The sequence below is a fragment of the Cebus imitator genome, unplaced genomic scaffold, assembly GCF_001604975.1.
Source record: "Cebus imitator isolate Cc_AM_T3 unplaced genomic scaffold, Cebus_imitator-1.0 Scaffold346, whole genome shotgun sequence".
In the NCBI taxonomy this organism is placed as follows: Eukaryota; Metazoa; Chordata; class Mammalia; order Primates; family Cebidae; genus Cebus; species Cebus imitator.
Window position 1 is genome coordinate 148,927 of NW_016107661.1, and position 27,893 is coordinate 176,819.

At 49.7% G+C, this 27,893-nt stretch overlaps 2 protein-coding genes across 7 annotated transcripts in view; one reads left to right on the forward strand and one right to left on the reverse strand.

Moving 5' to 3' along the window:
* The window catches only part of DNAJA3 (DnaJ heat shock protein family (Hsp40) member A3), a 29,301-nt gene extending 11,700 nt beyond the window's left edge, over positions 1–17,601 (forward strand). The window contains exons 3-12 of one of the 3 annotated variants that reach the window (XM_017505960.2): positions 1,152–1,235; positions 4,857–5,057; positions 5,747–5,899; positions 6,655–6,802; positions 7,628–7,692; positions 9,944–10,072; positions 11,590–11,705; positions 13,277–13,374; positions 15,663–15,779; positions 16,393–17,601. In XM_017505960.2, coding sequence (XP_017361449.1) covers positions 1,152–1,235; positions 4,857–5,057; positions 5,747–5,899; positions 6,655–6,802; positions 7,628–7,692; positions 9,944–10,072; positions 11,590–11,705; positions 13,277–13,374; positions 15,663–15,766 — 1,098 coding nt within the window. In that variant the 3' untranslated portion in view covers positions 15,767–15,779; positions 16,393–17,601. Of the gene's footprint in view, positions 1–1,151; positions 1,236–4,856; positions 5,058–5,746; positions 5,900–6,654; positions 6,803–7,627; positions 7,693–9,943; positions 10,073–11,589; positions 11,706–13,276; positions 13,375–15,662; positions 15,781–16,392 lie in introns of those variants that run through there. The other 2 variants (XM_017505962.2, XM_017505961.1) reach the window with 2 other exon arrangements.
* A 5,341-nt stretch (positions 17,602–22,942) lies between these two features.
* The window catches only part of NMRAL1 (NmrA like redox sensor 1), a 17,117-nt gene continuing 12,166 nt past the window's right edge, over positions 22,943–27,893 (reverse strand). For all 4 annotated transcript variants that reach the window (XM_017505967.2, XM_017505966.1, XM_017505969.2 and 1 more), the window contains 2 exons: positions 26,042–26,232; positions 22,943–23,243 (listed from right to left, as the gene is read on the reverse strand). In XM_017505967.2, the coding sequence (XP_017361456.1) occupies positions 23,064–23,243; positions 26,042–26,232 (371 nt within the window). In that variant the 3' untranslated portion in view covers positions 22,943–23,063. The remainder of the gene's footprint in view (positions 23,244–26,041; positions 26,233–27,893) is intronic.

The following is a 27,893-nucleotide window of genomic DNA, read 5'->3' on the forward strand; positions in this document are numbered from 1 at the left end:
CCAGCTAATGTTTTTGTATTTTTAGTAGAGACGGGGTTTCACCATGTTGACCAGGATGGTCTCGATCTCTTGATCTCGTGATCCACCCGCCTCAGCCTCCCAAAGTGCTGGGATTACAGGTTTGAGCCACCGCGCCCGGCCTCCTAGAGACTTAATTTAAGAGAAATTCTTAATTTAGGGAACCATTCAAGTTTTTAGGTGTGGAAGTAAAAAGATCAGGTAAAGCTATAGCAATTACTGTATTTTATGTACTTATAAAAATAATTGAAACAACAGAGACATCTATTTATTCAGTTATTTTCTTCCCTTTTTTAAAACTTTTTCTTCTTTGAGATAGTCTCTGTTGCTCAGGCTGGAGTGCAGTGGTACGATCTTGGCTCACTGCAACCTCTGTCTGCCTTCTGGGCTCAAGCAATTCTCCTGCATCAGCCGCCCCAGTGATTATAACCTATGATTATAGGTGCGCACCACCATACCTGGCTAATTTTTGTATTTTTAGTAGAGATGGGGTTTCACCATGTTGGCCAGGCTGGTCTCAAACTCCTGACCTCTGGTGCTCCACCCAGCTTGGGATCCCAAAGTGCTGGGATTACAGGCATGAGCCACTGTGTCTGGTGCCCTTTTTAAAAATTTGTTTCTCTTTTTTGTTTATTTACCTGTGCTAAGCCATACCGGATGCTAAGGGCAAAGAGATACGTCAGAGTCAGTTCCTGCCCTCAAGTTAAGAGATTGAGCCATTAAAACAGATCATTATTATTATTTTTGACAGGGACAGAGTCTCACATCATCACCTGTGCTGGAGTGCAGTGGCTCGATCTCTGCTCACTGCAGTCTCCACCTCCCAGGTTCAAGTGATTCTCGTGCTTCAGCCTCCTGAGTTGCTGGGACCACAGGCTTGCGCCACCATGCTCAGTTAATTTTTTGTATTTTTGGTGGGCAGGGGTTTCACTATGTTGCCCAGGCTGGTCTGGAACTCCTAAGCTTAAGTGATCTGTCTGCCTTGGCCTCTCAAAGTGCTGGGATTTACAGGTGTGAGCCACTGCAGCCGGCAGAGAGACAACTTTTATAAAGGAAACATAATTATGATTGATATTTGGAGTTCTGTTATAATCATCTTATATATGAAGTAGTTTATCATGTTGTTCCCTTAGCTTGCCAAGAAGTATCATCCTGACACAAATAAGGATGATCCCAAAGCCAAGGAGAAGTTCTCCCAGCTGGCAGAAGCCTATGAGGTAATATGACTTATATGCATGCAGTCACTGCTGTTCAGCTACATGTATGAATCAGTTTGCATTGCTGCCTGGTATAGCCTGGTGTGTTACACAGTCCAGTGTGAAGGCCATGTCTCTGTACCAAGTCTCTTGTTAAAAAAAAAAAAAAAAAAAAAGAGTCTGGTCCGATGGTAGTGGGTTATCAGAACTTATTAACATTAGTGTCACTAAAGTTGGTATACAACCCCCCACTGCTAAATTTGACTGGCTTAAAAAAAGAAAAAAAAAGGCCACACATGGTGGCTCACACCTGTAATCCTAGCACTTCAGAAAGGCTGAGGCGAGTGGATCACGTGGTCAGGAGATGGAGACCATCCTGGCTAACATGGTGAAACCCCCATCTCTACTAAAAATACAAAAAAAACTAGCCGGGCGTGGTAGCATGCACCTGTAGTCCTGGCTATTTGGGAGGCTGAGACTGGGGAATCGCATGATCCCAGAAGGTGGAAGTTGCAGTGAGCCAAGATTGCGCCACTGCACTCTAGCGTGGTTGACAGAGCAAGATTCCATCTCAAAAACAAAACAAACAGAGCCAGGTGCGGTGGCTCACACCTGCAATCCCAGCTACTTGGGAGGCCGAGGCAGGAGAATCACTTGAACCTGGGAGGCAGGGGTTGTAGTGAGCTGAGGTCGCACCACTGCACTCTAGCCTGGATGACAGAACAAGGCTCCCTCTCAAAAAAAAAAAAGAGAGAGAGAGAGATTCCAGGCCAAGAATATTGGCTCACACCTGTCATCCCAGCACTTTGGGAGGCCAAGGTGGGCAGATCACTTGAAGTCAGGAGTTTGAGACCAGCCTGGCCAACATGGTGAAACTCTGTCTCTACTAAAAATACAAAAATTAGTCAGGCATGGTGGCAGGCACCTGTAATCCCAGCTACTCAGGAGGCTGAAGCAGGACAATTGCTTAAACCTGGGAGGTAGAGGTTGCAGTGAGCCAAAGATTGCGCCATTGCACTCCCGCCTGGGCAAGAGAGCCAGACTCTCTATCAAAAAAAACCAAAAAGTTGATGTCTCACTGTGTCGCCTAGGCTGGAGTGTAGTGGCAAGATCACAGCTCACTGCAGCCTCAAACTCTTGGGCTCAAGCAGTCTTCCTGCCTCAACCTCAACTTCCCGAGAAGCTGGGACTGCAGGTTCCCCACTGCACCCAACAGATGCAGTTTTTTTTGTTTTTTTTTTTTGAGACGGAGTTTCGCTCTTGTTACCCAGGCTGGAGTGCAATGGCGCGATCTCGGCTCACCGCAACCTCCGCCTCCTGGGTTCAGGCAATTCTCCTGCCTCAGCCTCCTGAGTGGCTGGGATTACAGGCACGCACCACCATGCCCAGCTAATTTTTTGTATTTTTAGTAGAGACGGGGTTTCACCATGTTGACCAGGATGGTCTCGATCTCTTGACCTCGTGATCCACCCGCCTCGGCCTCCCAAAGTGCTGGGATTACAGGCTTGAGCCACCGCGCCCGGCCCCAGATGCAGTTTTTAATGAGGGGGGTGTTATTCTTGTGAATGTATTTTTCTATAAGGATAGGTGATTTGCTATTCCTGCTGGGATGAGTTTTGGAGAGTTCTAATTCACCATTTTACTAACTTTTGTCTCCAAGGGAGATTTTTTTTTTTCTGAGATGGAGTCTCGCTCTGTTGCCCAGGCTGGAGTACAGTGGTGTGATCTTGGCTAACTGCAACTTCCACCTCCCAGGTTCAAGCATTTTTCCTGCCTCAGCCTCCTGAGTAGCTAGGACTACAGGTGCATCCCACCATCCTCGGCTAATTATTTTGTATTTTTAGCAGAGAGGGGTTTCACCATGTTGGCCAGGTTCCTGACCTCATGTGATCTACCTGTGTCAGCTTCCCAAAGTGCTATGATTACAGGTGTGAGCCACCGCACTGGACTGGGACAGGGGATGTTATTAAGAGGACAGAGCCTCAGAACCTAAGAGCAGCAATTCCTCTGGAAGGGCTGGAACCAGGAGATAAAAGCTACCAGGAAGTCATGGTTTCCTACTTGCCTCCCCTCTGCCAACCTTCTTCGTTTGCATCTTAACTGGGTGCCCTAAAAATTACCCTAGGCACCCAGCTGTCCTCCACCTACTTTCTCAGTCCCCCTCCATTCTAGGTGGAAGTGTCTTTTCCTTTGGAGGACGCATACTCTTTTCTGTTTGGCCTTAAGGACGATGCCTTTTTTTTTTTGGAGACAGGATCTCACTTTGTTGCCCAGGCCGGAATGCAACGGTGTGATTACAACTCACTGCAGCCTCATCCTAAACCTCCCATGCTCAAGCAATCCTCCCACCTCAGCCTCCCAAGTAGCTGGAACTGTAGACACCACCATACTTGGCTAATTTTTTTGTATTTTTCGTAGTGATGGGGTTTTACCACGTTGCCCAGGCTGGTCCTGATCTCCGGAACTCAATCAATCCACCTGCTTTGGCCTGTCAAAGTGCTGGGATTACAGGCGTGAGCCACCATACTCAGCCTAGGGCAGTGTCTTTTTAATTCAAGAAAAAAAAGTAAGACAAACATGTGAAAAAGAAAGTGAATACTACATTTTTTCCTGCCCCTCCCTAATCCCCCTTTCTTAGGTAGTTAGTCCTTATAACAGTTTTATGAGGCTGGGCGAGGTGGCTCATGCCTGTAATCCCAGCACTTTGGGAGGCCGAGGCAGGTAGATCACCTGAGGTCAGAAGTTCAAGACCAGCCTGACCAACATGGAGAAACTCCATCTCTACTAAAAATACAAAATTAGCCAGGTGTGGTGGTGCATGCCTGTATTCCCAGCTACCTGGGAGGCTGAGGCAGGAGAATTGCTTGAACCCAAGAGGCAGAGGTTAGCTGAGATCATGCCATTGCACTCCAGCCTGGGCAATAAGAGCGAAACTCTGTCTCAAAAACAAAAAACACAGTTTTCTGGGCCAGGCCCAATGGCTCATCATGCCTGTAATCCCAGTACCTTGGGAGGTCAAAGTGGGAGGATCGCTTGAGGCTGGGAGTTTCAGAGCAGCCTGGGCAACACTGCAAGACCGTCTCTACAAAAAGTTTAAAAATTTGCCAGGCTTGGTGGTATGCTCCTTTAGACCCAGCTACTCGGGAGGCTGAGGTGGGAGGATTGCTTCAACCTGGGAGGTTCAGATTGCAGTGAGCTAGGATTGCGCCACTGCTGTTATTGCTGTTACTTCTACCTGCTACTCTGGTTGTTCTGGCTTCCAGAAGACTTGTTGATGAAGGTAAGGGTAGGAAGCATAAATTCTCTACCAGGCAGTGTCTCCTGAGGAGAGAGGTGAAGTGTGAATCTGTGAAGAATCTGGGGTGCCTGTGAGGTCGAGTGAGGATCAACACAAACATTTCCCCAGCACACACGACCCCTAGGAGAGTTCATGAGACTTTTGGAAGCACTTCACACTCCACAGTTAGCATTCAGTTTGGTCAGCTCATCCCTCTTCTGGATGCTAGTTGCAGGCCCACCCCAACCTCATAGGATGTCTTCGCACACAGGGCCGCTTAGTAAATGTTATTTGCTATGAAGTCTTGTCCATATTCCTGGGCCTTGGTAGACCTGGATGCCCAGTGGCTCTGCCTTTCGCTGTAGGTTTTGAGTGATGAGGTGAAGAGGAAGCAGTATGATGCCTACGGCTCTGCAGGCTTCGATCCTGGGGCCAGCGGCTCCCAGCAGAGCTACTGGAGGGGAGGCCCCTCTGTGGACCCTGAGGAGCTGTTCAGGAAGATCTTTGGGGAGTTCTCATCCTCTTCATTTGGAGATTTCCAGACTGTGTTTGATCAGCCTCAGGAGGTAAGTTCCTCAGTTTGAAGAATTATTCAGATTTTAGACTAAGTATGGGTCAAACAATTTTTTTTTATCAGTTTTGGTCTCTCAGAAACGCGAAGCAGCTTAAATGGAATGATCTGGAGGCTGCCATTGTAGTAGAAGATAATTTCAGTATTTGAAAAATTGCATAGGTAATAATGAGCATATCCATGCTGATGGTATTCTTAACAGTTGCATAATCAGGTAGCACCTAAGGCTTTCTGAGTCCATTATGAGGATGTGAGTGTTGTCTCTAAGCTGCTACAGTATTCCAGGAGAGCTCCCATCTGGTGGGTAGGCACTGCTGATCCTTTCTTATCTTTATAAAACACTGTCAGAGTGGAAGAGAGAGAGGAGATATTTATGATCTAAGTTATGATTGTGGATCATTCAGGCTGTTTTTAAGTGCCATGTACAAGTATTATCTGTGAACATTTTCAGTTATTAAAAGTATGTTTTCATATAAGTAATACATTATCTCTTAAAAATCCTAATGAGTAGGGCAGAATTGGTTCGGTGAGTCCCACCTTAAGCTTATTTGGCAGAGTGCACGTAAGCACAGTGGTGAAAGAGTGGCTGAAATGTGGCCTGGCACCCTCCTTTCCCTTTAGTGCTGAGCATCAATTTTGGTGGTTGGAAACAAAAGATGACAGGTCGTCCCTTGGTTTCTTTAGTACATCATGGAGTTGACATTCAATCAAGCTGCCAAGGGGGTCAACAAGGAGTTCACCGTGAACATCATGGACACTTGTGAGCGCTGCAACGGCAAGGGGAATGAGCCCGGCACCAAGGTGCAGCATTGCCATTACTGCGGCGGCTCCGGCATGGTAAGGGGCTGCTCAAGATCCCCCACTGCATGGCTCTTGCCACTGACTGTGAAAAGAGCTGCTTGCGTCACTGGTCCTGGAGAGCTTGTGCTGGGAGTGGAAGGAGTTAGTGAACTCAGCCCGCTGTCTTTTCCCCCGTGGCCCTAAGGAGATGGGCCTGTGCTCCTCCTTCCCAGGTATCACAGCCTCAGCAACTAGGGCACTGGGGGCGGGGCCAGGGATTGCATCCAGCTGTCACTTCTCTTTATTTTTCTAATAACTGCTTTTGTAATTCAAGGAGGAATAATCTTTTCTGAATGTACTGCTTAGCTCCCAGGAGTCTTCAGGTACTTCTGGATTGAGGCGGTATCTCATTTTTCAGTGTTGTTTGGTCAAGTTGATGATCTGGAATGCAGAAGTTGCTGTGTTGTGGAAAATCAGATGAACAGTTTGAGGCCCTGCATCTGTGTTCATAGGCAGTGTGTTTGAGTGTACATCCACATAAAAAACAAGCCTTGGCTGGGCGCAGTGGCTGATGCCTGTAATCCCAGCTACTAGGGAGGCTGAGGCAGGAGAATCACTTGAACCCGGGAGATGGAGGCTGCAGTGAGCCAAGATTGTGCCATTGCACTCCAGCCTGGGTGACAAAGTAAGGCCTTGTCTCAAAAAAAAAAAAAAAAAAAGCCTTAAAGAGACATTTTTCTTAGGCACATTGTGGTCCCAGAACCGTCCATCAGTTTACCTGCATACTTACCAATTTTCTGGTTTTTAATCAGGAAACCATCAACACAGGCCCTTTTGTCATGCGGTCCACGTGTAGGAGATGTGGTGGCCGTGGCTCCATCATCGTAACGCCCTGCATAGTCTGCAGGGGAGCAGGACAAGCCAAGCAGAAGAAGCGAGTCATGATCCCTGTGCCTGCAGGTGGGTGCTTGGGCCCTCCATGCCCAGGGGCTTGGAGAGGGCAGAAAGGGCTGACGCTGCTGCACTGTTATGACTTGGCCCTTGGTAGAAGTTAGAGTTGAGGCCCTGGAGCCCCAGGCTGGAGCAGAAACTAGAATCTCCTTGAATGTTTCTCTTTGTGCCCGTTATGCTTAAAATCTACACTTTGCATGTCACACTGGGGAGAAGAGACCTGACGTGCCTGCTCTGCTTCTTCCTGGTGAAGGAGCAGCTGCCAAACCCTGGGCTCTTCTCCTCTCTCCCCTGTCTTAGTCACCAAAGCCAGCATTGTCCCTTCTGCCACCCTGTCTACATCACCCGCACGGACCCCACCCCTCACTCCACCTCTGCTGTTCCCTTGCCTGAAACTCACTGTCTGCTTTCTTTTTCAAGTTAACTTGGTTCATCTTGGAGATCCCAGCTTGAGTATCCCTTCCCCAGCAAGCCTCACACTCTCCTCCCAGTTCTTAGATGTACCTTTCTCTGGAGTTGTGAGCATTTCCTTTGAAGAACTTGCCTCTGCTTGTAGTTACGCATTAGTGCTGTCATGTGGTTAACACCCATCACTCCAACGAGACCATAAACCCTGAGGTACTACATAGACCACTCCTGAGGCAGGTGCTCAGTCATCAGGTGTCACATTTGCATCTCTGGAAAGTTACCCGTGTGCCATCTTAGAGAATTGCACTGTTCCTTGTTAATAAGAAACAGGAGTGGGGAAGAAGCCATGGGTTACAAGGGGATCTTGGGTGGAAAGTGCTGTGGAAGGTCTTACAGTAACTGCTCCCTTTTGAACATTCCTTCTAGGAGTTGAGGATGGCCAGACCGTAAGAATGCCTGTGGGAAAAAGGGAAATTTTCGTCACGTTCAGGGTAGGTGCTCTGCCCTGTGCAGCTTCTGTTGGGCCCTTCCTATCTTCGGGTGGGTGTGGCTGAGGCTGCTCCTGCAAGGTCACAGCTTCATGGGAACATGTCTCGCCATTGATGTCTCTGAGCAGCACAATGGCCACCTAGATGTGGTTTTTAGCTATCCGCTGCTTTCAAGGTTCTGTGCCTTGTGCAGTGAGAAGACAACTTCTTCAAGATGTTTACAAGTTAGAAATACAGGTCACATAAAAATACAGAAAACTTCCTGTGTTTTTATGATAAGATTGTTGATGAGGCATTGAGTGTGAAAGGTACAATTTTGCATACCGTACACAGAGGCAAACTTTGGTTTTCGGCGATGTGGAAACATTAATGAAGACAGTGCCTTCTACTGGCAATTGCCCTCCTCTGTGTACACCTGAGAAAAACCCATGCAAGCCTAGCAGGCGACAGGTACAAAAGTATGCATGAGAGTCCTGTCCATGGTAGCAAGATACTGCCTTCCTCCAACAAGGGAATGGCTCAGTGAGCTGTCGTGGTCAACGGCTGCTACAGGGCAGTTGGAGGGAAAGAATCAGAGCTGCAAGGTGCTCCAGGCCTCACAGGTATAGACAGCAGGGATGGAAGGCAGCTTTTCAGAGGCTGCAGGGCCTCAGAGATCATCTATGTAAAGTTTTCAAGCATGCGGGATGGCATTATGTATTATTTAGGGACACAGAAATGCATAGTAAAAGAAGCTTGGAGGAATGATAAATGCTAAATTCAGGGTCGTGGTTAGCTGAGGAGGGCAAGACTCACCTGTGTTTATGATGTTTCTTATTTTATTTTATTTTATTTGTTTGTTTGTTTTTATTTTCTTTGTGATGTAGTCTTGCTCTGTCGCCCAGGGTGGAATGCAGTGGTGCAATCTTGGCTCACTGCAACCTCCAACTCCTGGGTTCAAGCAATTCTCCTGCCTCAGCCTCCCAAGTAGCTGGGACTACAGGCATGTGCCACCACGCCCGGCTAAATTTTTGTATTTTTAGTAGAAACGGGGTTTCACCGTGTTAGCCAGGATGGTGTCGATCTCCTGACCTCGAGATCTGCCCACCTCAGCCTCCCAAAGTTCTGGGATTACAGGCTTGTGCCAAGTGCCCGACCCCTGTTTTATTTTATTTTACTTTATTTTTTTGAGGTAGGGTCTTGCTCTGTTGCCTAGGATGGAATACAGTGGGATGATTTTGGCTCGCTGCAGCTTCAGACTCCCTGGGCTCAGGTGATACTTCCACTTCAACCTCCTGAGTAGCTAGGACTATAGGCATGCACCACCAGGCCCGGCTGACTTTTGTATTTTTTGTAGAGGTGGGGTTTCACCATGTTGCTCGGGCTGGTCTGCAATGCCTGGGCTCAAATTACCCACTTACCTTGGCCTCCCAAGGTGCTAGGATTGCAAGTGTGAGCCACTGCTCCCAGCCTGTGATGTTTTATTACTTCCACTGAGTTGTGGGTACAACATTCTTATTTATTCTGCCTTTTTGTGTGTGTTGGGGGGAGACAGAGTCTTGCTCTATTGCCCAGGCTAGAGTGCAGTGGCATGATCTCAGCTCACTGCAACCTCCGCCTCCTAGATTCAAACGATTCTCATGTCTCAGCCTCCTGAGTAGCTGGGATACAGGCATGTGCCACCATGCCCAGCTAATTTTTGTATTTTTAGTAGAGATGGGGTTTCACCATGTTGTCACGCTGGTCTTGAATTCCTGACCTCAGGTAATCTACTCACCTTGGCTTCCCAAAGTGTTGGGATTACAAGTTTGAGCCACCATGCCCAGCCTATACTTTCTTACTATAAAGTAAGATTGAAAAAAAAAAAAAAAAAAAAAAAAAAAAAAAAAAAAAAAAAAAAAAAAAAAAAAAAAAAAAAAAAAAAACTTGAAAAGCCAGTTTTATGTTTTTTCTCTTCCTGTTTATTTCCCTTCCTGGTTGAATGGCTGGATCTGAGACTGAGGAAATCCAGGCATGCTTCCTTTGCAGTGTTCAGTGCGTAGAACATAGGCACTCTCCATTGCAGTGTTGAAACATGTAGACATGTCATTCCTGGGCCTGCAGTGGTATTGCCTTGGTGAAAGGACAATTCTTTCCCTCAACACTGTGCTTTATGTATGGAAGGGGTATGAAGTTTGTCAGGTCTGAGCTTGGGCCTGACAAGGCACACAGTTAGTATTTATTCTGCAATGGACTTCTCTGGTGGGTCACACGCATCTGTCATGTTTGACCTTAGGTACAGAAAAGCCCTGTGTTCCGGAGGGACGGCGCAGACATCCACTCCGACCTTTTTATTTCTATAGCTCAAGCTCTTCTTGGGGGGACAGCCAGAGCCCAGGGCCTGTACGAGACGATCAACGTGATGGTAAGAGGGTGTGAGAACACCTTTGTCATCCCTGTACTTTATTGCTCTTTTTCTCAAATGGAAAAGAACTGACTAGTGGCCTGGAGCCCATGAGTGACCAGCATGCCGGGGGGCACTAACAGCGGCGGACATGAGGAATTTTAGGCTGATCCTTGGGTGTGGACCATAAGCCACAGGCCTTGACTCTATAATCACTTGGGAAGCAGTTCCTGGCTGGCATTACTCCCACACTGGTTAATGGGGCCTGGGAACCGGGCGCACCCAGGACACAGAGATGTTCACCCTGGGATGTGCTGTCTGCACTTGCTTCTGTCCAGTGTCTCCCTCCAAGAGCAGATGCCTCTTGGGCTGTGCAAATCCCTTTGGCCACAGTGGATGGCTGCCTGTGTGCTGTCTGCACCTGTCCCCTACCTCTCCCTCGACCTGCCCCTCCAGCTCCTCCAGGTCACATCATTCTCTGTATTTGCCTCAGAACCTTCTCCAGCCTCTTTGTGGGGAACCTTGGGGTAACTTCCACCAAGGAGGTAGGCATCTTGGGCCACGGCTTTCTCCTCCATATGGGGGCTATTCCCTGGCTTCTCCATGGTCCTGTGAGTCCAAGGGCCAAGGAGTGATCTCAGCCACACACCCTGTATTGGCTTTTTCTGCTCCCCAGTTTTCCTGCTTTGTTCCCTCCTGCTTCCAGAGCTCACTTCCTCAGAACTCCAGTCCCCTCATTCTAGTCACAGGCTCTGCTGTGGGCAGACCCCAGCCTAGCTCATTTCCGTGTGGCTGTGGTCAGGCTTGGCCCAGAAACCCAAATAACAATTCTTTTTTTTTTTTTTTTTTTTTTTGACTGAGTCTCACTCTTTCACCCAGGCTAGAGTGCAGTGGACCTCTGCCTCCTGGGTTCAAGCGATCCTCCTCTCTCACCCTTCTGAGTAGCTGGGATTACAGGCACACACTGCCATGCCTGGCTAATTTTTATATTTTTATTAGAGATAAAGTTTAACCATGTTGGCCAGGCTGGTCTCAAATTCTTGACCTTGTGATCTGCCTGCCTCAGCCTCTCAAAGTGCCAGGATTACAGGTGTGAACTACCATGCCCAGCTGTGGCAGTTCTTTTCAAGGAATTTCTTTTTTTTTTTTTTTTTTTTAGATGGGATTCGCTCTTGTTACCCAGGCTGGAGTGCAATGGCGCAATCTCGGCTCACCGCAACCTCCGCCTCCTGGGTTCAGGCAATTCTCCTGCCCCAGCCTCCTGAGTAGCTGGGATTACAGGCACACGCCACCATGCCCAGCTGAATTTTTGTATTTTTAGTAGAGACGGGGTTTCACCATGTTGACCAGGATGGTCCCAATCTCTTGACCTCGTGATCCACCTGCCTCGGCCTCCCAAAGTGCTGGGATTACAGGCGTGAGCCACCGCGCCCGGCCTCTTTTCAAGGAATTTCTATGAAGATGGTCTTCGCATAGTGAAAACTTTTTATTTGAGTAACTGGGGACCAGGGGAAACTACAGATTACCTTTCTTTATAGATCCCCCCTGGGACTCAGGCAGACCAGAAGATTAGGATGGGTGGGAAAGGCATCCCCCGGATTAACAGCTACGGCTACGGAGACCACTACATCCACATCAAGATACGAGTTCCAAAGTAAGTGCCCCACTATACCATAGCCAAGCCCGCCTGGTCCTGCGGTGGCACCGCCTCGGGAGCTCTGTGGCTTGGGCAGGTCACTGCTCCTGGTAAGTCAGGTGGTTCCTGCCCAAGTTCTCCATGTATAAAGTGGAAATAACAGAAAGGTCGACTTCTGGGAGTTGTTGGGAGAATTAAGTGAACAACACGTAGGAATTGCTTTGCTACTGCTGCTATTGTTGATTTTCTTATTTCTTTTTTTTTTTTTTTGAGACGGAGTTTCGCTCTTGTTACCCAGGCTGGAGTGCAATGGCGCGATCTCGGCTCACCGCAACCTCCGCCTCCTGGGTTCAGGCAATTCTCCTGCCTCAGCCTCCCGAGTAGCTGGGATTACAGGCACGCACCACCATGCCCAGCTAACTTTTTGTATTTTTAGTAGAGACGGGGTTTCACCATGTTGACCAGGATGGTCTCGATCTCTTGACCTTGTGATCCACCCGCCTCGGCCTCCCAAAGTGCTGGGATTACAGGCTTGAGCCACCGCGCCCGGCCTTATTTCTTTTTTTTAATTTGAGGAGTCTCTCGCTCTGTCACCCAGGCTGAAGTGCAGTGGCAGGATCTCGGCCCACTGAAACCTCCACCTCCCGGGATCAGGCGATTCTCCTGCCTCAGCCTCCCGAGTAGCTGGCATTACAGTTGCCCACCGCCAGGCCTGGCTAATTATTGTTTTTTTTTAGTAGAGATGGGGTTTCACTGGCCAGGCTAGTCACGAATTCCTGACCTCCGGTGATCTGCCCATCTTGGCCTCCCTAAGTGCTAGGATTACAGGTGTGAGCCAGCACTCCTGACCCGTTGATTTTATTGTTGTTAGCACCGATTTTATTGTTGATAGCACTGTTGAGAGCTGGAGAGGCGGCCTGGGCAGAGTGCTGTGGGTACCTAGGGCAGGACATATCTGACTCTCCTCAGGAGCACTGTGCTTTCCATTAATTAGATAATTTCTTTTCTTTTTTTTGAGTCAGAGTCTCGCTCTGTCTCCAGGCTGGAGTACAGTGGCATGATCTTTGCTCACTGCAACCTTCACCTCCCGGGTTCAAACAGTTCTCTTTCCTCAGCCTCGGTACTGGGATTCCAGGCATGCACCACCATGCCCGGCTTATTTTTGTGTTTTTAGTAGAGACAGGGTTCCATCATGTTGGTCTGGATGGCCTTGATCTCTTGACCTCATGATCCGCCCGCCTCAGCCTCCCAAAATGCTGGGATTACAGGCGCAAGCCACCGTTTCTGGCCCTAATTAGGTAATTTTTTATCACACGCACACTTGTAAAATCTGTTTCTCCTCCAGTAAGCTGTATTTAGCATAGCCACAGTGACACTTGTTTAAACAACTTAGAGTGTTTTAGGAGATTTTTTGTACAGAATCTTTGAAGGCATGGTCCTTAGGCTCTCACCACTGCACTGACACAGGTTTTGTGCCCCTCCCGGGGTCGGGTCCCTCTCCCACGTGCTGTGAGGGTGCTGGTCCCCTGTGTGTTCTTTCCAAAACTTCCCAGCAGAAGCCTTGGCCTCTGACTCTGCTCGGTCCACAGGAGGCTAACAAGCCGGCAGCATAACCTGATCCTGAGCTACGCCGAGGACGAGACAGATGTGGAGGGGACGGTGAATGGCGTCACTCTCACCAGCTCTGGTAAGGGGTCTAGAGATGACTACACAGCAACACCTGGGGGCCTCAGAGCCCCCCAGAGTGTGGATGATTCAGGGCAGCATGTTGGGATTTCCACTTGGGGTTCTTCAGGAAGAAGAGGGGGGCTGTGGGCGTGAACAGCAGGTGGGGAGCCACAGCCCCCAGTTCAAGCTTCTCCTCTCTCTGCGTGTTTCTGTGCTGAGGTGAGAGCGCCAGGGCGCTTCCTGCCAGGCAGCTCTGTGTGTCTCAGACCCAGTGTTCTGAGTTCTATCCTTGGTTCTGCCACTTGTCCTGTGACCTTGGACACATCCCTGAGAGCTCCTGGCAAAAGCTTAAGGAGAGGATGGATTGGAAGGATTTATGCATTTCCCACCCAGGACACTCTGCCAGGATTTCAGAGTGTCTTATAAACACCAGCAGCCACAGCAGTGGAGCCGCAATCAGAGGACTCAGTCCACCTCTTTAGAGCAGGACTCACTCTGAATTCGTTTAGCCGCAAACAGATGTGCCATTTACCCTGAGCTCGGACGTCATGCTAGTGAGTGGCCGAGTGTTAGCGATCTGACACCAGAATACCTGCTGTGGGCGCTGTAGCAGTGGCACCCCAGCCGCAGCCCCTCTTCCTGTGGGAGGCAGGGCCTCTGTTTCCTGGGACTCCTGCTCAGGGCAGGGCAGGCTGTGCCCAGGGGGTGCTTGGCTCAGGCTGCACGTGTTTCCTCCTCATTGCATCATTTTGTTTTTGTCTGGATCCTGGGTGGAGTTCTTAGCACTTGAGTGGCCTTAGATGAGTGCATGGTAATTCATAGCTGGTGTTTGGAGCTGGGGGCAGACTTTCCAATAAAGTGGAGGATTTGGAGCTCCAGGGGCAGGGGCTGGATAGAAGTCCCAGGAATTTCACTGAACTGCTGTTGATCCTAGGGGACTGGAAGTCCTCTGTTAAAACAGCAGCTGCCGGCCGGGTGTAGTAGCTCATGCCTGTAATCCAGCATTTTGGGAGGCTGAGGAGGGTTGATCACTTGAGGTCAGGTGTATGAGACCAGTCTAGCCAACATGGCGAAACCCTGTCTCTGCTAAAAATATAAAAATTAGCTGGGCATGATGGTGCATGCCTGTCATCTCAGCTGATTGGGAGGCAGAGGCAGGAGAATCGCTTGAACCCAGGGGAGGCGGAGGCTGCAGTGAGCCAAGATTGCGCCATTGCACACTAGCCGGGGCGACAGAGTGAGACTGTCTCCAAAAAAAAAAGCAGCTGCCACAAAACTCTGTAGCCCAACCAGATTCCGAATAGCACTTAATTTAAAGGTTTGGTATACTATCCTCTTTTGTTCTTGTATCTCTTGAACTAAAAAAAGAGGTGGTAATAGAGTAACTCTTCCACAGAACTCTTACAATTAACATGCTGAGTTCAGGTCTATATTCTAACTCAACAAATGTGTGTACTCCTTGTCTAGTGGTTGGCAAGTCTGTAACACATTTGTGCAAGAGAGTACCTCTAGGTGGTATCAGCCTGGGCCCTAAAGAAACAGCAGCACAGCTTCCCTAGGTCAAGAGCACTTAGGTTAGGTGCCCCAAATGGGGACAGCTTGCTCGGGGAGACACAGACTGCTGATGTGAGGGATGAGATGAAGTGCGTATGACAGAGGATTGTGTGTGGCCATGACTGCAACATGGGCTGGTCTGCAGGGTCTTTGCACACGCAGAAGCATGGAATCTGATCAGTTGGTCTAGAAATAGGGCGTTTTTCTTGGTGGTCGTTATTTACCACCTTCTGGCCAACAGCATGGTGGTTGAGAACCTAGGCTTTGGAATCAGACTGCTTGGGCTTGCACTCAGTCCTCCCTCCTGCTTGTTGTCTCTGAGGCCTTGGGTAAACCACCTAACCTCTCTGTGCTTCCTTTTTCTGTCTTTTTTTTTTTCGTCTGTGAAATTTACCTCTAAGGAAGTGTGTAGTCTGGCCTGGGAGGTGCCTGGCACTGACTGTTTTTGTCACTGTTGCTCAGATAGAGGCAGCTGTCATGGTCTATTTCTATTTCTTGTTTCCCTTCTGTGGGTTCATGACTCAAAAGAGCGGTGGGAGACCCTAAGCCTCTGAGTGGCCTGTTCGCTTCCGTTGTCGGCCAGGTGGGGCAGCCTGTGGCAACTTAGGAGTGGCCCCTACTCTTCTTGAGGTGGTGCTTGGCCACTCCTTGAATATGGGACCCTGGGTGGCCAGGCAGGGGTAGGTGGGGCCTGGGATGTGACCGTGGAGGTGCAGGCCCCTGATGCCAGTTCTTTCTGCTGTTTGTGCCCAGGTGGCAGCACCATGGATAGCTCCGCAGGAAGCAAGGCTAGGCGTGAGGCTGGGGAGGACACGGAGGGATTCCTTTCCAAACTTAAGAAAATGTTTACCTCCTGATATCCCACCCGAGGTAGGAAAACCCTAGAGGTTTTTTCCCTTTGTTTTCCTCGTGAACTAATCCTGGTTTTCTCCCACTTTTACCAATATTATGCCCCCACCCCCAGGAGTTGGAACAGGTGCCAATCTAAGGTATGGTAAACCTAGCTCCACTAGGAGCCACCTCTCAACCTAGGGAATAGATGACATGGCAGTCAGCCTGTAGTGCAGGACTGGCTGGGCTGCCGCGGCCAGCCTCTGGCTGTGTCCTCTTCCTGAGGAGGTGGCGATGCGGGGGCTGTAAAACAGCCCCCCTGCAGTGGTGGGTCCTGCTTGCCCATGGTCACAGAGGGTGAGTAAGGCAGAGCCAGGCCTAGAACTCAGATCTTCTCACATCCTGCCTGCTTCGAAGCTGCCCGCCTCCCTGGACAGCGCAGGGCTGTGTATGCCTGGGGGCTGTTCCGGGGTATCGCTTGCTCTCCTTGTCATCTTTGGACCCACTTTTATTTATTATGCTCATCTCAGTGGCTGGGGTTCTCGCCCTTCTCTTGGCATAGCTACTTTCCAGAGATTAACAGATGCTCCCCACAGGGGTGTGTTGCCTTAGGATGTTGAGTGTAAGGTAACTGCCTGTCTCTTTGGCTCAGGAAAAAGATCCACTGGAAACTAGGCCGGAAAGCAGCAGCCCCACCCCATGGCCAGGGCATCTCGGAGACAGGAGGATTCCAGAACAGCAGCACCAAGTTCCCACCTGCAGCGCCTCTGGACTGCCTTGGCAACAGCAAAATCATCGGACAACACATCTCTTCTTGGAAAGGTCACAATGGACAGCCTGGGCAGTAGGACGCAGCCCTGAAGGCTGGTGGGAATTTCCTGTCCTAGCTCAGGAGAGGGAGACAGTTAGACTCTTTCTTGCAGGGCTAAAACTCTAATTTGGAATTGAATGCTGTAGAGATCTTAAAGAATTAAAGGCCATGCTTACAGCTTAGAAATGAAGCCTTAAGCTTCATCAAGTTATGAAGTGATTAATTTCCTTCTCAGCAAACTTCCAGGAGATTCTGGAATGAGTTCTTCCTGACAGGTTGTCTTCACTGGGAGCCTGGGACCCCCAGGCCCCACCAATACCATCTTCCCCTGATGAGGGGCCATGCCGAGGTGTCAGCTGCTCTGCTCAGTTGGTTTTTATTCCCAGGGGTACCAAGCAGCTGTGCAGTGGGGGCTTGGGAGGCACATAGAGGCCCAAAGGTCCCTGGGGGTTCTGCTCCTGACCACATGGGTGATGATCCTTGTCAGGATAGACAGTCCTTGTCCCCACCTCATCCAGAATGGCTGCTTGTCCCTGACCGTCAAGTCCTATTGTTGTAAGCCAGGCATGGAGGTCTCCTGCCCTTCTGTTGAGCCACAGCCCGCTGTAGCCACTATGCCAGGCAGACTTCAGCTGCCTCGGGAACTGAAGCCCTGCCACTGTTGCTAGCCAGGGGCTTGGTTCTCCCATGCACACTGTTGACATCTATTTTCTGAAGTGTGTTTAAATTATTCAGTGCTAATCATTGTTTTTTCCTGTGTAAATGTTTATTCAGAAAGGAAAGCGCAGGCTAAGCAGTTGAAGGTTCCCCACCGTTCAGCCAGAGCAGAACCCTGCATTCCCCAGCCTCTGCTGGTAGCATGTTGCTGTTTCCATGTGTTTCGGGATCCTCGAGCTAGCATAAGACAGGTTAATGTAGAACATTTCTCAGTACTTTCCTTTTGTTTTCCTTTATAATTCACTAAAATAAAGCATCTATTAGTGTCTGATTTAAGAATGTAAAATGAATCTGTATTAATGTAAATAAGATTATCTATTGCAAAAAGGTATTAAATTGTGGTCATTTCTTCTTTGAAAGAATTCAGACAGCCTCTGCAAGTGGCTTATGGGGGTTACAGGAGACTTGGCTGGCCTCATCCTGTGCTCACGCCCACCCAGGGCACATACAGGCAGACAGGTCTGGGGTGCCGACAGTGCTGACCCTCACCCAGATTCCAGAGCAGGGTGCTTGCCATGACATGACAGTCCCGTGTGAGTGAATGTTCTAGAATCTGGATGCGACTTTTTCCTTAGGAGTGCGTGCTGTGAGAGCTGGGCAGCCTTGCTGGGTGCCTGCATTTCATTCTTCCTCACTATATTGTTTTCTCTCTGTTCTTTTCAGAGTCTTTGCATCTTTTACATTCAATTTTTTTTTTTTTTTTTTTTTTTTTTTTTTTTTTTTTTTTTTTTTTTTTTTTTTTTTTTTTTTTTTTTTTTTTTTTTTTTTTTTTTTTTTTTTTTTTTATAAATTTTTTTTTTTTTTTTTTTTTGAGGTGAAGTTTAGCTCTTGTTGCTTAGGCTGAAGTGCAGTGGCACTGTCTCTGCTCACTGCAACCTCTGCCTCCTGAGTTCAAGTGATTCTCCTGCGTCAGCCTCCTGAGTAGCTGGGATTACAGGCACGCACCACCATGCCCAGCTAATTTTTTGTATTTTTAGTAGAGACGGGGTTTCACCGTGTTGACCAGGATGGTCTCGATCTCTTGACCTCGTGATCCACCCGCCTCGGCCTCCCAAAGTGCTGGGATTACAGGCTTGAGCCACCGCGCCCGGCCTTTTTTTTTTTTTTGAGACAGAGTTGCACTCCCTTTCCCAGGCTGGAATGCAGTGGCACTGTCTCTGCTCACTGCAACCTCTGCCTCCTGAGTTCAAGTGATTCTCCTGCGTCAGCCTCCTGAGTAGCTGGGACTACAGGCGCCCACCACTGTGCCTGACTAATTTTTGTATTTTTAGTAGAGGCAGGGGTTTCACCATGTTGGCCAGGCTGGTCTTGAACTCCTGACCTCAAGTGATCCGCCCGCCTCAGCCTCCCAAAGTGCTGGGATTACAGGTGTGAGCCACCATGCCCAGCCAAAATTTTTATGTATTATAGTTTGGCTACTCTGGGTTTGCAGCTGAGCTCTATGCCTGGCATGGCTGGAGGGGCCCTGACGCACAGCTCAGTCCACCCTGGCTCTCCAGGCCGAGCAGAGTGAGATGAGAGCACATTTGCTGGGTCAGGTGGAGAAAAAACTTGGGAAAGAGCTGATGGACAGGAAAGGCTCAGCAGTGACATTCTGCTCATCTCAGATACTTCCCAGTGTTTTCATCAACAAAATATTTACTGCCTGCCTACTGAGGACACTCAGTATGGACCAGGCACTATTCTAGATCCTCTAGATCCTGGGGATACAGCAGTGGGGAGCTAGACTGCATCTCTTGTGAAAGCTTGGGCTTACTCCTAGAACAGTCACCCTGAGTCTGATTCATGTCCTATTGCTTCAAAGCAGAAGTCTAGAGAAAGACTTTGGAAGAGAAAGGTGGATTTTCTTGCTAGAGAAACCATTGTTGTGTTGATGCATCCTTCACTCAAGGGATTAGAAGGTGGCTGTGCAGCAGCTGTAGAATTCAGTGCCCCTTCCAAGGTTGGGTTTGGTTTATTTCCACATGTCCTCCTGACACATTTGTTACCAGACTTTTTTTTCTTTTTTTTTTTGAGACGGATTTTCACTCTTGTTGCCCAGGCTGGAGTGCAATGGTGCGATCTCAGCTTACCGCAATCTCTGCCTCCCAGGTTCTAGTGATTCTACCTCAGCCTCCCAAATAGCTGGGATTACAGGCATGTGCCACCATGCCCAGCTAATTATGTATTTTTAGTAGAGACAGTTTCTCTATGTTGGTCAGGCTGGTCTCGAACTCCCGACCTCAGGTGATCTGCCCGCCTTGGCCACCCCATGTGCTGGGATTACAGGTGTGAGTCACCACACCCGGCTTCAGACTTCTTTATAGCTTCTGAGTAGGGGTATGTATTTAAAAATACAAGAAGGCCGGGTGTGGTGGCTCACGCCTATAATCCCAGCACTTTGGAAGGCCAAGGCGGGTGGATTACTTGAGATCAGGTGTTCGAAACCAGCCCATCCAACATGGCGAAACCCCATCTCTAGAAATAAATAAATAAATAAATAAATACAATAAATAAATAAATAAATAAATAAATAAAAATACAAGAAAAGGGCCAGGCATGGTGGCTCACACCTGTAATCCCAACATTTTAGGAGACCAAGGTGGGAGGACTGTGTGAGCCCAGGAGTTCAAGATCAGCCTGGGCAACAGACCCCCATCTCTAGAAAACAGTTTTTTTTGTTTTGTTTTGTTTTGTTTTGTTTTTTGAGACGGAGTTTCGCTCTTGTTACCCAGGCTGGAGTGCAATGGCGCGATCTCGGCTCACCGCAACCTCCGCCTCCTGGGTTCAGGCAATTCTCCCTCAGCCTCCTGAGTAGCTGGGATTACAGGCACGCGCCACCATGCCCAGCTAATTTTTTGTAGTTTTAGTAGAGACGGGGTTTCACCATGTTGACCAGGATGGTCTCGATCTCTTGACCTCGTGATCCACCCGCCTCGGCCTCCCAAAGTGCTGGGATTACAGGCGTGAGCCACCGCGCCCGGCCTAGAAAACAGTTTTTAAAAACTTAGCTGGGGGTGGTGGCTTGCACCTGTAGTCCCAGCTACCCGGAAGTCTTGAAGTGGGAGGACTGCTTGAGCTGAGGAGTTCAAGGCTGCAGTGAGTTCTGATTGTGCCACTGCACTCCAGCTTAGGTGGCAGAGCCAGACCCTCTCTCAAGAAAAAAAGAGTATCTCTAGGCCCATGAGCCTGTGGGAGAGGCATGTTTGGCACTTGCTTCAACATTAGGAGGGTGGACAAGGCCAGCTTTCAGGCACTGATCCTCAGCCCCTTCCCCCACCTCAGGTCTGGGCTTGGGTTGTTTCCAACCTGAGCCCCCTCCTCACTCATAGTCCTTTGGTTTCTAGTGGACTGGCCTTTGTTTCCTTCCCTGTCATCAAACACCCCCCTCAGTGTGCAGGAATCCTTCCCAGGCCCACAGCCCTCCACCTGCCCCGCCCCTTTGTGTTTGCAGCATTGCAGAGCTGGCTCTGATGTAGACGATGGCAGCTGTCCGGCTCCTGCAAGAGGCTTGTTTCACACCCTTGCTTGTTAATAAGTACTACTGTGCATGTCTTATCTTTTTTTTTTTTTTTTGAGACGGAGTTTCACTCATGTTATCCAGGCTGGAGTGCAATGGCGCGATCTTGGCTCACCGCAACCTCCGCCTCCTGGGTTCAGGCAATTCTCCTGCCTCCACCTCCTCAGTAGCTGGGATTACAGGCACGTGCCACCATGCCCAGGTAATGTTTTTGTATTTTTAGTAGAGACGGGGTTTGACCATGTTGACCTGGTCTCGATCTCTTGACCTCGTGATCCACCCACCTCAGCCTCCCAAAGTGCTGGGATTACAGGCTTGAGCCATCGCGCCCGGCCTGTTTGTTTTTTTTTAAGACAGATTTTCACTCTTCCCCTGGCTGGCCTTCGGTGGTACAATCACAGCTCATCACAGTCTTTGCCTCCTGGGCTCAAGTGATCCTCCCATCTCAGCTTCCTGAGTAGCTGGGAGCACAGGTGCATGCCACCACACCTGCCACCATTTCTTCTGTGTTCTTTTGTTTTTGAGACAGAATCTCCTTCTGTTGTCCAGGATGGAGTGCAGTGGCACAGCCTCGACTCACTACAACCTCCACCTCCTGGGTTCAAGCGATTCTCCTGCTTCAGCCTCCTGAGTAGCTGGGATTACACACGCCTACCACCAGACCTGGTACACTCACAGGTACATGCCACCACACCCAGCTGATTTTTGTATTTTTTGGTATAGACGGGGTTTTGCCATGGCCAGGCTGGTTTCAAACTCCTGACCTCAAGTGATCTGCCTGGCTTGGCCTCCCAAAGTGCTGGGATTATAGGCATGAGCCACTGTGTCCAGCCTTCGTAGAAACAGGGTTTCACCATGATCAGGCTGTTCTCAAACTCCTGACCTCAGGTGATCGCCCACCTCAGCCTCTCAAAGTGCTGGGATTACAGGCGTAAGCCACTGCGCCCAGCCTTAAGCCGCAAGCCACTGTGCCCCAGCTAATTTCTTTTTTTTAAATTTTTTAGTAAAGATGGGATCTTGCTATGTTGCCCATGCCAGTCTCAAACTCCTAAGCTCAAGCGATCTTCTACCTCGGCCTCCCAAAGTGCTGCGATTATAGGCATGAATTCATAACTATTTATTGTGTTTCTATCAGGCTCTCCCACTAAATATAAGCTCCTTAAAGCAGGGAGCATAACTTTTTTTGACACATTATATTTAGGGCCCAGCACACTGGTAAATTGTCAAAAAAACATGCTTCAATCAATGGATAGAATTAATTTTTATGCCTGGGGGTACCAGAGCCAGGGTGGGCAAATAAAAAAAAAATTGTGATAGTGGTCACACAGACCCAAACATGTTGAAATTCATAGAACTGCTGGGCTCAGTGGCTCACACCTGTAATCCCAACTATTCAGGAGGTAGAGGTGGGAAGATCACTTAAGCCTGGGAGGTCAAGGCTGCAGTGAGCTAGGACTGCGTCACTCACTCCAGCCTGGGCAACAGAGCGAGACCTTGACTCTTAAGAAAAAAAATCACAGAGCTGCCACAGACTGCTGTCAGGCAAATGACTCATCTCTCAGCCTCTGTCCTTCTCTGTGACCCACACCAGCAAGCAAGGTGGGCTTTTCTCTTTCAGTTTTGCTTCCCAACCTTTGCCACGGGCAGCGTCACCTTTACCCAGCCTTGTCCAATTACTGTGCCCTGCAGGGCAGAGCTCTGCCACATCTGTTTTTCCTTTTTCCAACCTGTTTGAAGGTCACCTAAGTCCTGGAAGACACCTGAAGTTCGGCTCCTCCCAGGACAAGGATGAGGTGGGAAAGGGGGAGGCCTTTGTCTCACCCACCTCCTGTAATGCCTGTCCCCAGCTTACATGTGCAGGTGGCCTCACTAGCTCTGGAGAGGAAGGGGATGTGTCAGAAGCACCGCTCCTGGGGCTCCTCTGTGTCCTGTGCTATGTCCCTGTCTGTGAATGAATTTCAAGTGTGGTGGGAACAGAGGCTGCTGATCAGAGCCACTCTACTAGCTGAGGTCAGATTGGGCCACTTCACACCTGTTTGACTAAACACACATTTAGGTTGCTCGTCACAGTCACCAAGTGATCCCTTCAGCCTTGGACCCCTGCTTACTGCTATGTTGGTACCCAGCTACCACCCCAGCCAAATCCTGGAAGAAGAGTCCTTTTCTCCTGGAAGCCATCTGGGAGAAAATTGGCTTTATTGAGAAAGCTTTTTGGTAACATAGGGAAGGATGATGGTGCCTCCCTCCCTCTGGTACCCCCCACCCAACACCCACAAGGGGCTGCAAGGCAGGCAGGTCACAGCAGGGCAAAGTCCCCTTTGTGATGTTCCAGCCACTGGTCCAGCGTCAGGGCCTTGGGGTTGAGTCTCAGTGTCAGCTCGATGTCACGGTCAGGTCTCAGGGCATAGAAACGGAACATGTTGGCCAGGTCCTGGGCCCCAGCGAAGCTAAGCTTTTCGTAGTCCTCAGGAGTCATCTGGAAGCAGAGGATCCTGTCATGGCTGGCGTCCTCCAGTGCCCCAGGAGGTGGTGTGGGGAGGCTGGGGTCTCCTGACCTGCTACACCCAGAGCCACTATTGTCTCGGTTGCTGACTGAGATCCTCACTACAAGATCGTTTGAAAACTTCTACTAAGAGCTCAAAGTTCAGAAACCACTGCTCTTGTGAGCTTCCTGGCATTCTAGATCAGTTTAAAGACTGCTCTTGGCCAGGCACCATGGCTCATGCCTGTAATCCCTGCACTTTGGGAAGCCGAGGAGGGCAAATCACTTGAGGCCAGGAGTTTGAGACCAGCCTGGCCAACACAGTAAAACCCTGTGTCTACCAAAAATACAAAAATTAGCCAGAGGCCAGGCGCGGTGGCTCAAGCCTGTAATCCCAGCACTGTGGGAGGCCGAGGCGGGTGGATCACGAGGTCAAGAGATCGAGACCATCCTGGTCAACATGGTGAAACCCCGTCTCTACTAAAACTACAAAAAATTAGCTGGGCATGGTGGTGCGTGCCTGTGGTCCCGGCTGCTCAGGAGGCTGAGGCAGGAGAATTGCCTGAACCCGGGAGGCGGAGGTTGCGGTGAGCCGAGATCACGATACTGCACTCCAGCCTGGGCCACAGAGTGAGACCCTGTCTCAAAAATGAATAATAAAAAGACTCTTATTTTCAGATCATGAGATGAAAACATCTCAATCCCTTCCAAATCAGAGATCTGCCTGCATCACTTTCTTGCTCAAAAACCAAAGCTTGACCAGACATGGTGGCTCACGCCTGTCATCCCAGCATTTTGGGAGGCGGAGGTGGGAGGACTGCTTGAGCATAGGAGTTCGAGACCTAGGCAACAAAGCAAGACCCCTTTGCCAGGCACAGTGGCATGCACCTGTAGTCCCAGGTACTTGAGAGGCTGAAGTGGGAGGGTTGCTTGAGCCTGGGAGGTTAAGGTTGCAGTGAGCCAAGATTGCACCACTGCACTCCAGCCTGGGCAACAGAGTGAGACTGTTTCAAACACACACACACACACACACACACACACACACACCCACCCACCCACCCACCCCAAAACAAAAAAAACCCAAAGCTATTCCCATCCCTACTAAGCTGAATCTTAATTCCTCAGCTCCCCCAAATCCTCCATGACCTGGCTCAGATCTTTTACTTCTTTTTTTTTAAGCAACACAAGTCATTTAGTGCCTATTTTTGAGGTGTTAGGCATAGCACTAAAACAAAGTTTTGCATTTTTTCATTTAAACCTCACAACAAACTGAAGGGGTGTATACTATTGATACACTCATTTCACAGATGAGGAAACTGAGATGGGGGGGTCAAGGAATATGCCTAAGCCCACATGTTGGCAGGTCTCAATGGCTCGAACCAGATCTCAGTCCAGGAGGCTGACCCACGTGAACCCTGAACCTTTCCATGCCATGACCTCTTCCCATTACTGTTCTGGGCCTGGGTGAGGCTCTATGGATGACTTTTTTCTTTTCTTTTTTTCCCTGAGACAGAGTCTTGCTTTTTGTCCCAGGCTGGAGTGCTATGGCGCAATCTTGGCTCACTGCAACCTCTGCCTCCTGGGTTCAAGCAATTCTTCTCCTGCCTCAGCCTCCTGAGTAACTGGAATTACAGGCACACACCACCATGCCTGGCTAATTTTTGTATTTTTAGTAGAGATGGGGTTTCACCATATTGGGCAGGCTGGTTTTGAACTCCTGATCTTGTGATCCACCCACCTCAGCCTCCCAGATTACAGGGATTACAGGCGTGAGCCACTGCGCCCGGCCCAACTTTTGTCTTTTAAAGACTCCAGTGTTTCCCAGATTCTTTTTTTCTTTTCCCCCCGAGACAGAGTCTTGCTCTATCTCCCAGGCTGGAGTGCAGTGGTGTGATCTTGGCTCACTACAACCTCCGCCTCTGGGGTTCAAGTGATTCTCCTGCCTCAACTTCCTGAGTAGCTAGGACTACAGGTACTTGTCACCACACCAGGAAAATTTTTGTATTTTTAGTAGAGATGAGGTTTCACCACATTGGCTAGAATGGTCTCGATCTCTTGACATTGTGATCCACACACCTCCACCTCCTAAAGTGCTGGGATTATAGGCATGAGCCACAGCACCCAGCTGATTCTTTTTTTTTTTTTTAGTGGGAGTCTTTTTCTGTCTCCCAGGCTGGAGTGCAGTGGCGGAATCTCAGCTCACTGCAACCTCTGCTTCCCAGGTTCAAGCGATTCTCCTCCCTCAGCCTCCCAAGCAGCTGGGACTACAGGTGCGCACCACCATACCTGGCTCATTTTGTATTTTTAGTAGAGATGGGGTTTCACCATCTTGGCCAGGCTGGTTAGGCCTCCCAGATTCATTAATGAGCAGGTCTTACTTTCCTAATGGTAATGATAAACAGAAACCAGGTACCCAGGAGTCTGTCCAGTGGGCTTCCTGCCCACGCAGCCAAGCCAGTGGGAGCAGGGGTTGGGCCTATCTTTCCAGCCTCTTTCCCTTCCAATCACCTCCCACAGAGGGGCCCAGCAGGGCCTGCATTTTCATCCCTCCTCGCCTTGGCTCCTATGGTCCCCTCTTCCTGGAAACTTTTCTTTCTACTTGGTCAAAACATCTAAGCCAGAAATTTCACTTTGTGACCAGAAAATAAACATTGCAGGAAATATACATTGACAATGAACAAGCAAATTTAGATGCATTGCCCAGAGGGGCGGGTGGCCCTGGATACACCCTCCCTATTGGAGTTAGAAAGCCCTGATGAGGCTGCCCGAGTCCCCAGGGGCGGGAGGCCCACCTTGGTGTCATGCACGACCTTGCGGGTGTGCTTGGTGAGCAGGGCAGCGTATTCCTCGGCCGTGTGTCTACAAGTGCTCAGCCCGATGTTCTGGCCGACGTATTTTTCTGGCATCTTCAGCAGGCTGAGCACCACGGGACCCAGGTCGGACACAGACATGCCATCCATGGGAACGTCACCTGTGGGCAAGCCTGTGGGGTAGACAGAGGAGCTGGCTCTTGTCCCGAGAACAGACATGGGCAGGGCCAGAGCCCATCTCCAAAGGGTCCAAGCTGGTTTTTCCCAGCAGTCAGCTGCACATACCAGCACTAGGGCACGGCTAAGACATGTCTTGCTATTTGTGGTAGCGCAGAGGCAGCAGTGGCATTGAGTCAGGAATGGATGGAATCCGAGTGCTGCCACCTGTGGCAGGCTGTTGAGGCTCCCTGAGCCTGGGTCACTGCATTCCTAGAACGGGGCTAAGAACCTGGGCCTGCCCAGCTCTCTCAGTGCTAGGATGATGGACAAGGGACAAAGGAAAGGGACTTTGAAAGCTGCTATGGAGAGTGTGGCTGGAGTCCAGGGTGTCCACTGATCTCAAGGCACAAGCCCTGAAGTACTGTCATATCCTAAATTCCTGGAAGCTGGAATGTCCACCTCTGGGTGGATACTCTAAGTACCAACACACTAGGAATCCTGATTAACGAGACACCAGGGCTGGCCCAGAGCAGCACGTCCAGGATAAATCCTGAATGAATGAATGACTCAGCCTTCCAGGCTGAGATTTTGTAGATGGGGAGGCTTGTGAGTGTCTGGGTGTGGCCTCAGGAATGTTTGGGTCCCATCCTCCTTACCTAGAGACAGGAGCCAATGCAGCTGCCTATTCAGATCATCCGGGAGTTTGAGGGCACGGAGCTCAGAGACCGGAGCAAGGAGTATCCCTGACTGCAGCTTTGCAAACTAAAATAGACGGTGGTACCAAGGGGCTACCACTACCACCAGACTCAGCTCGCCAGGTAGGCAGAACTCCCCTAGGCTGCCTTACAGCCCCACAGGCCCTTATGCTAGGGTGACGTGGCATTCACACAAAGGGTAAGGCATAGCCAGGCAGAGGCACTGGACTTACTGTCCTGATCACTGAGTGACCGGCCGGACACAGGTTGGGTGAGCCTCCTTCTCAGCCAGGGCTGGTGCACCTAACCAGTTTATAGACTTGCCAACGGGCACTGAGAAGAAAGAGCTTTCCTAGTTTGTGAAATCTGCAACTGAACCTCATTTTCCAAATCCTCTCCTCCTTGTCTTTTTGTTTGTTTGTTTGTTTTGACATGGAGTGTGGCTCTTGTTGCCCAGGCTGGAGTACAATGGCGCGATCTCGGCTCACTGCAACCTCTGCCTCCTGGGTTCAGTAATTCTCCTCCCTCAGCCTCCCTAGCAGCTGGAACCACAGGTGCATGGCACCACACCCAGCTACTTTTTATATTTCTAGTAGAGACAGTGTTTCACCAGGTTGGCTAGGCTGGTCTTAAACTCTTGACCTTATGTGATCCACCTGCCTCGGCCTCTGAAAGTGCTGGGACTACAAGGGTAAGCCACCGCACCTTGCCCTCCTGCTTCTTTGAAGGAGAACTGACAATCACTAGGTCCATTCTGTCTTTAGTCTTCCAAAGGACGGAGTGACCATCATGTCACCACTGTCTCGGTAGATCTTGCCACCCATGCGAATGTCAGTATAAAGCCCATCTCATAAAACAGGAAGCACGCCGGGCGCGGTGGCTCAAGCCTGTAATCCCAGCACTTTGGGAGGCCGAGGCGGGTGGATCACGAGGTCAAGAGATCGAGACCACCCTGGTCAACATGGTGAAACCCCGTCTCT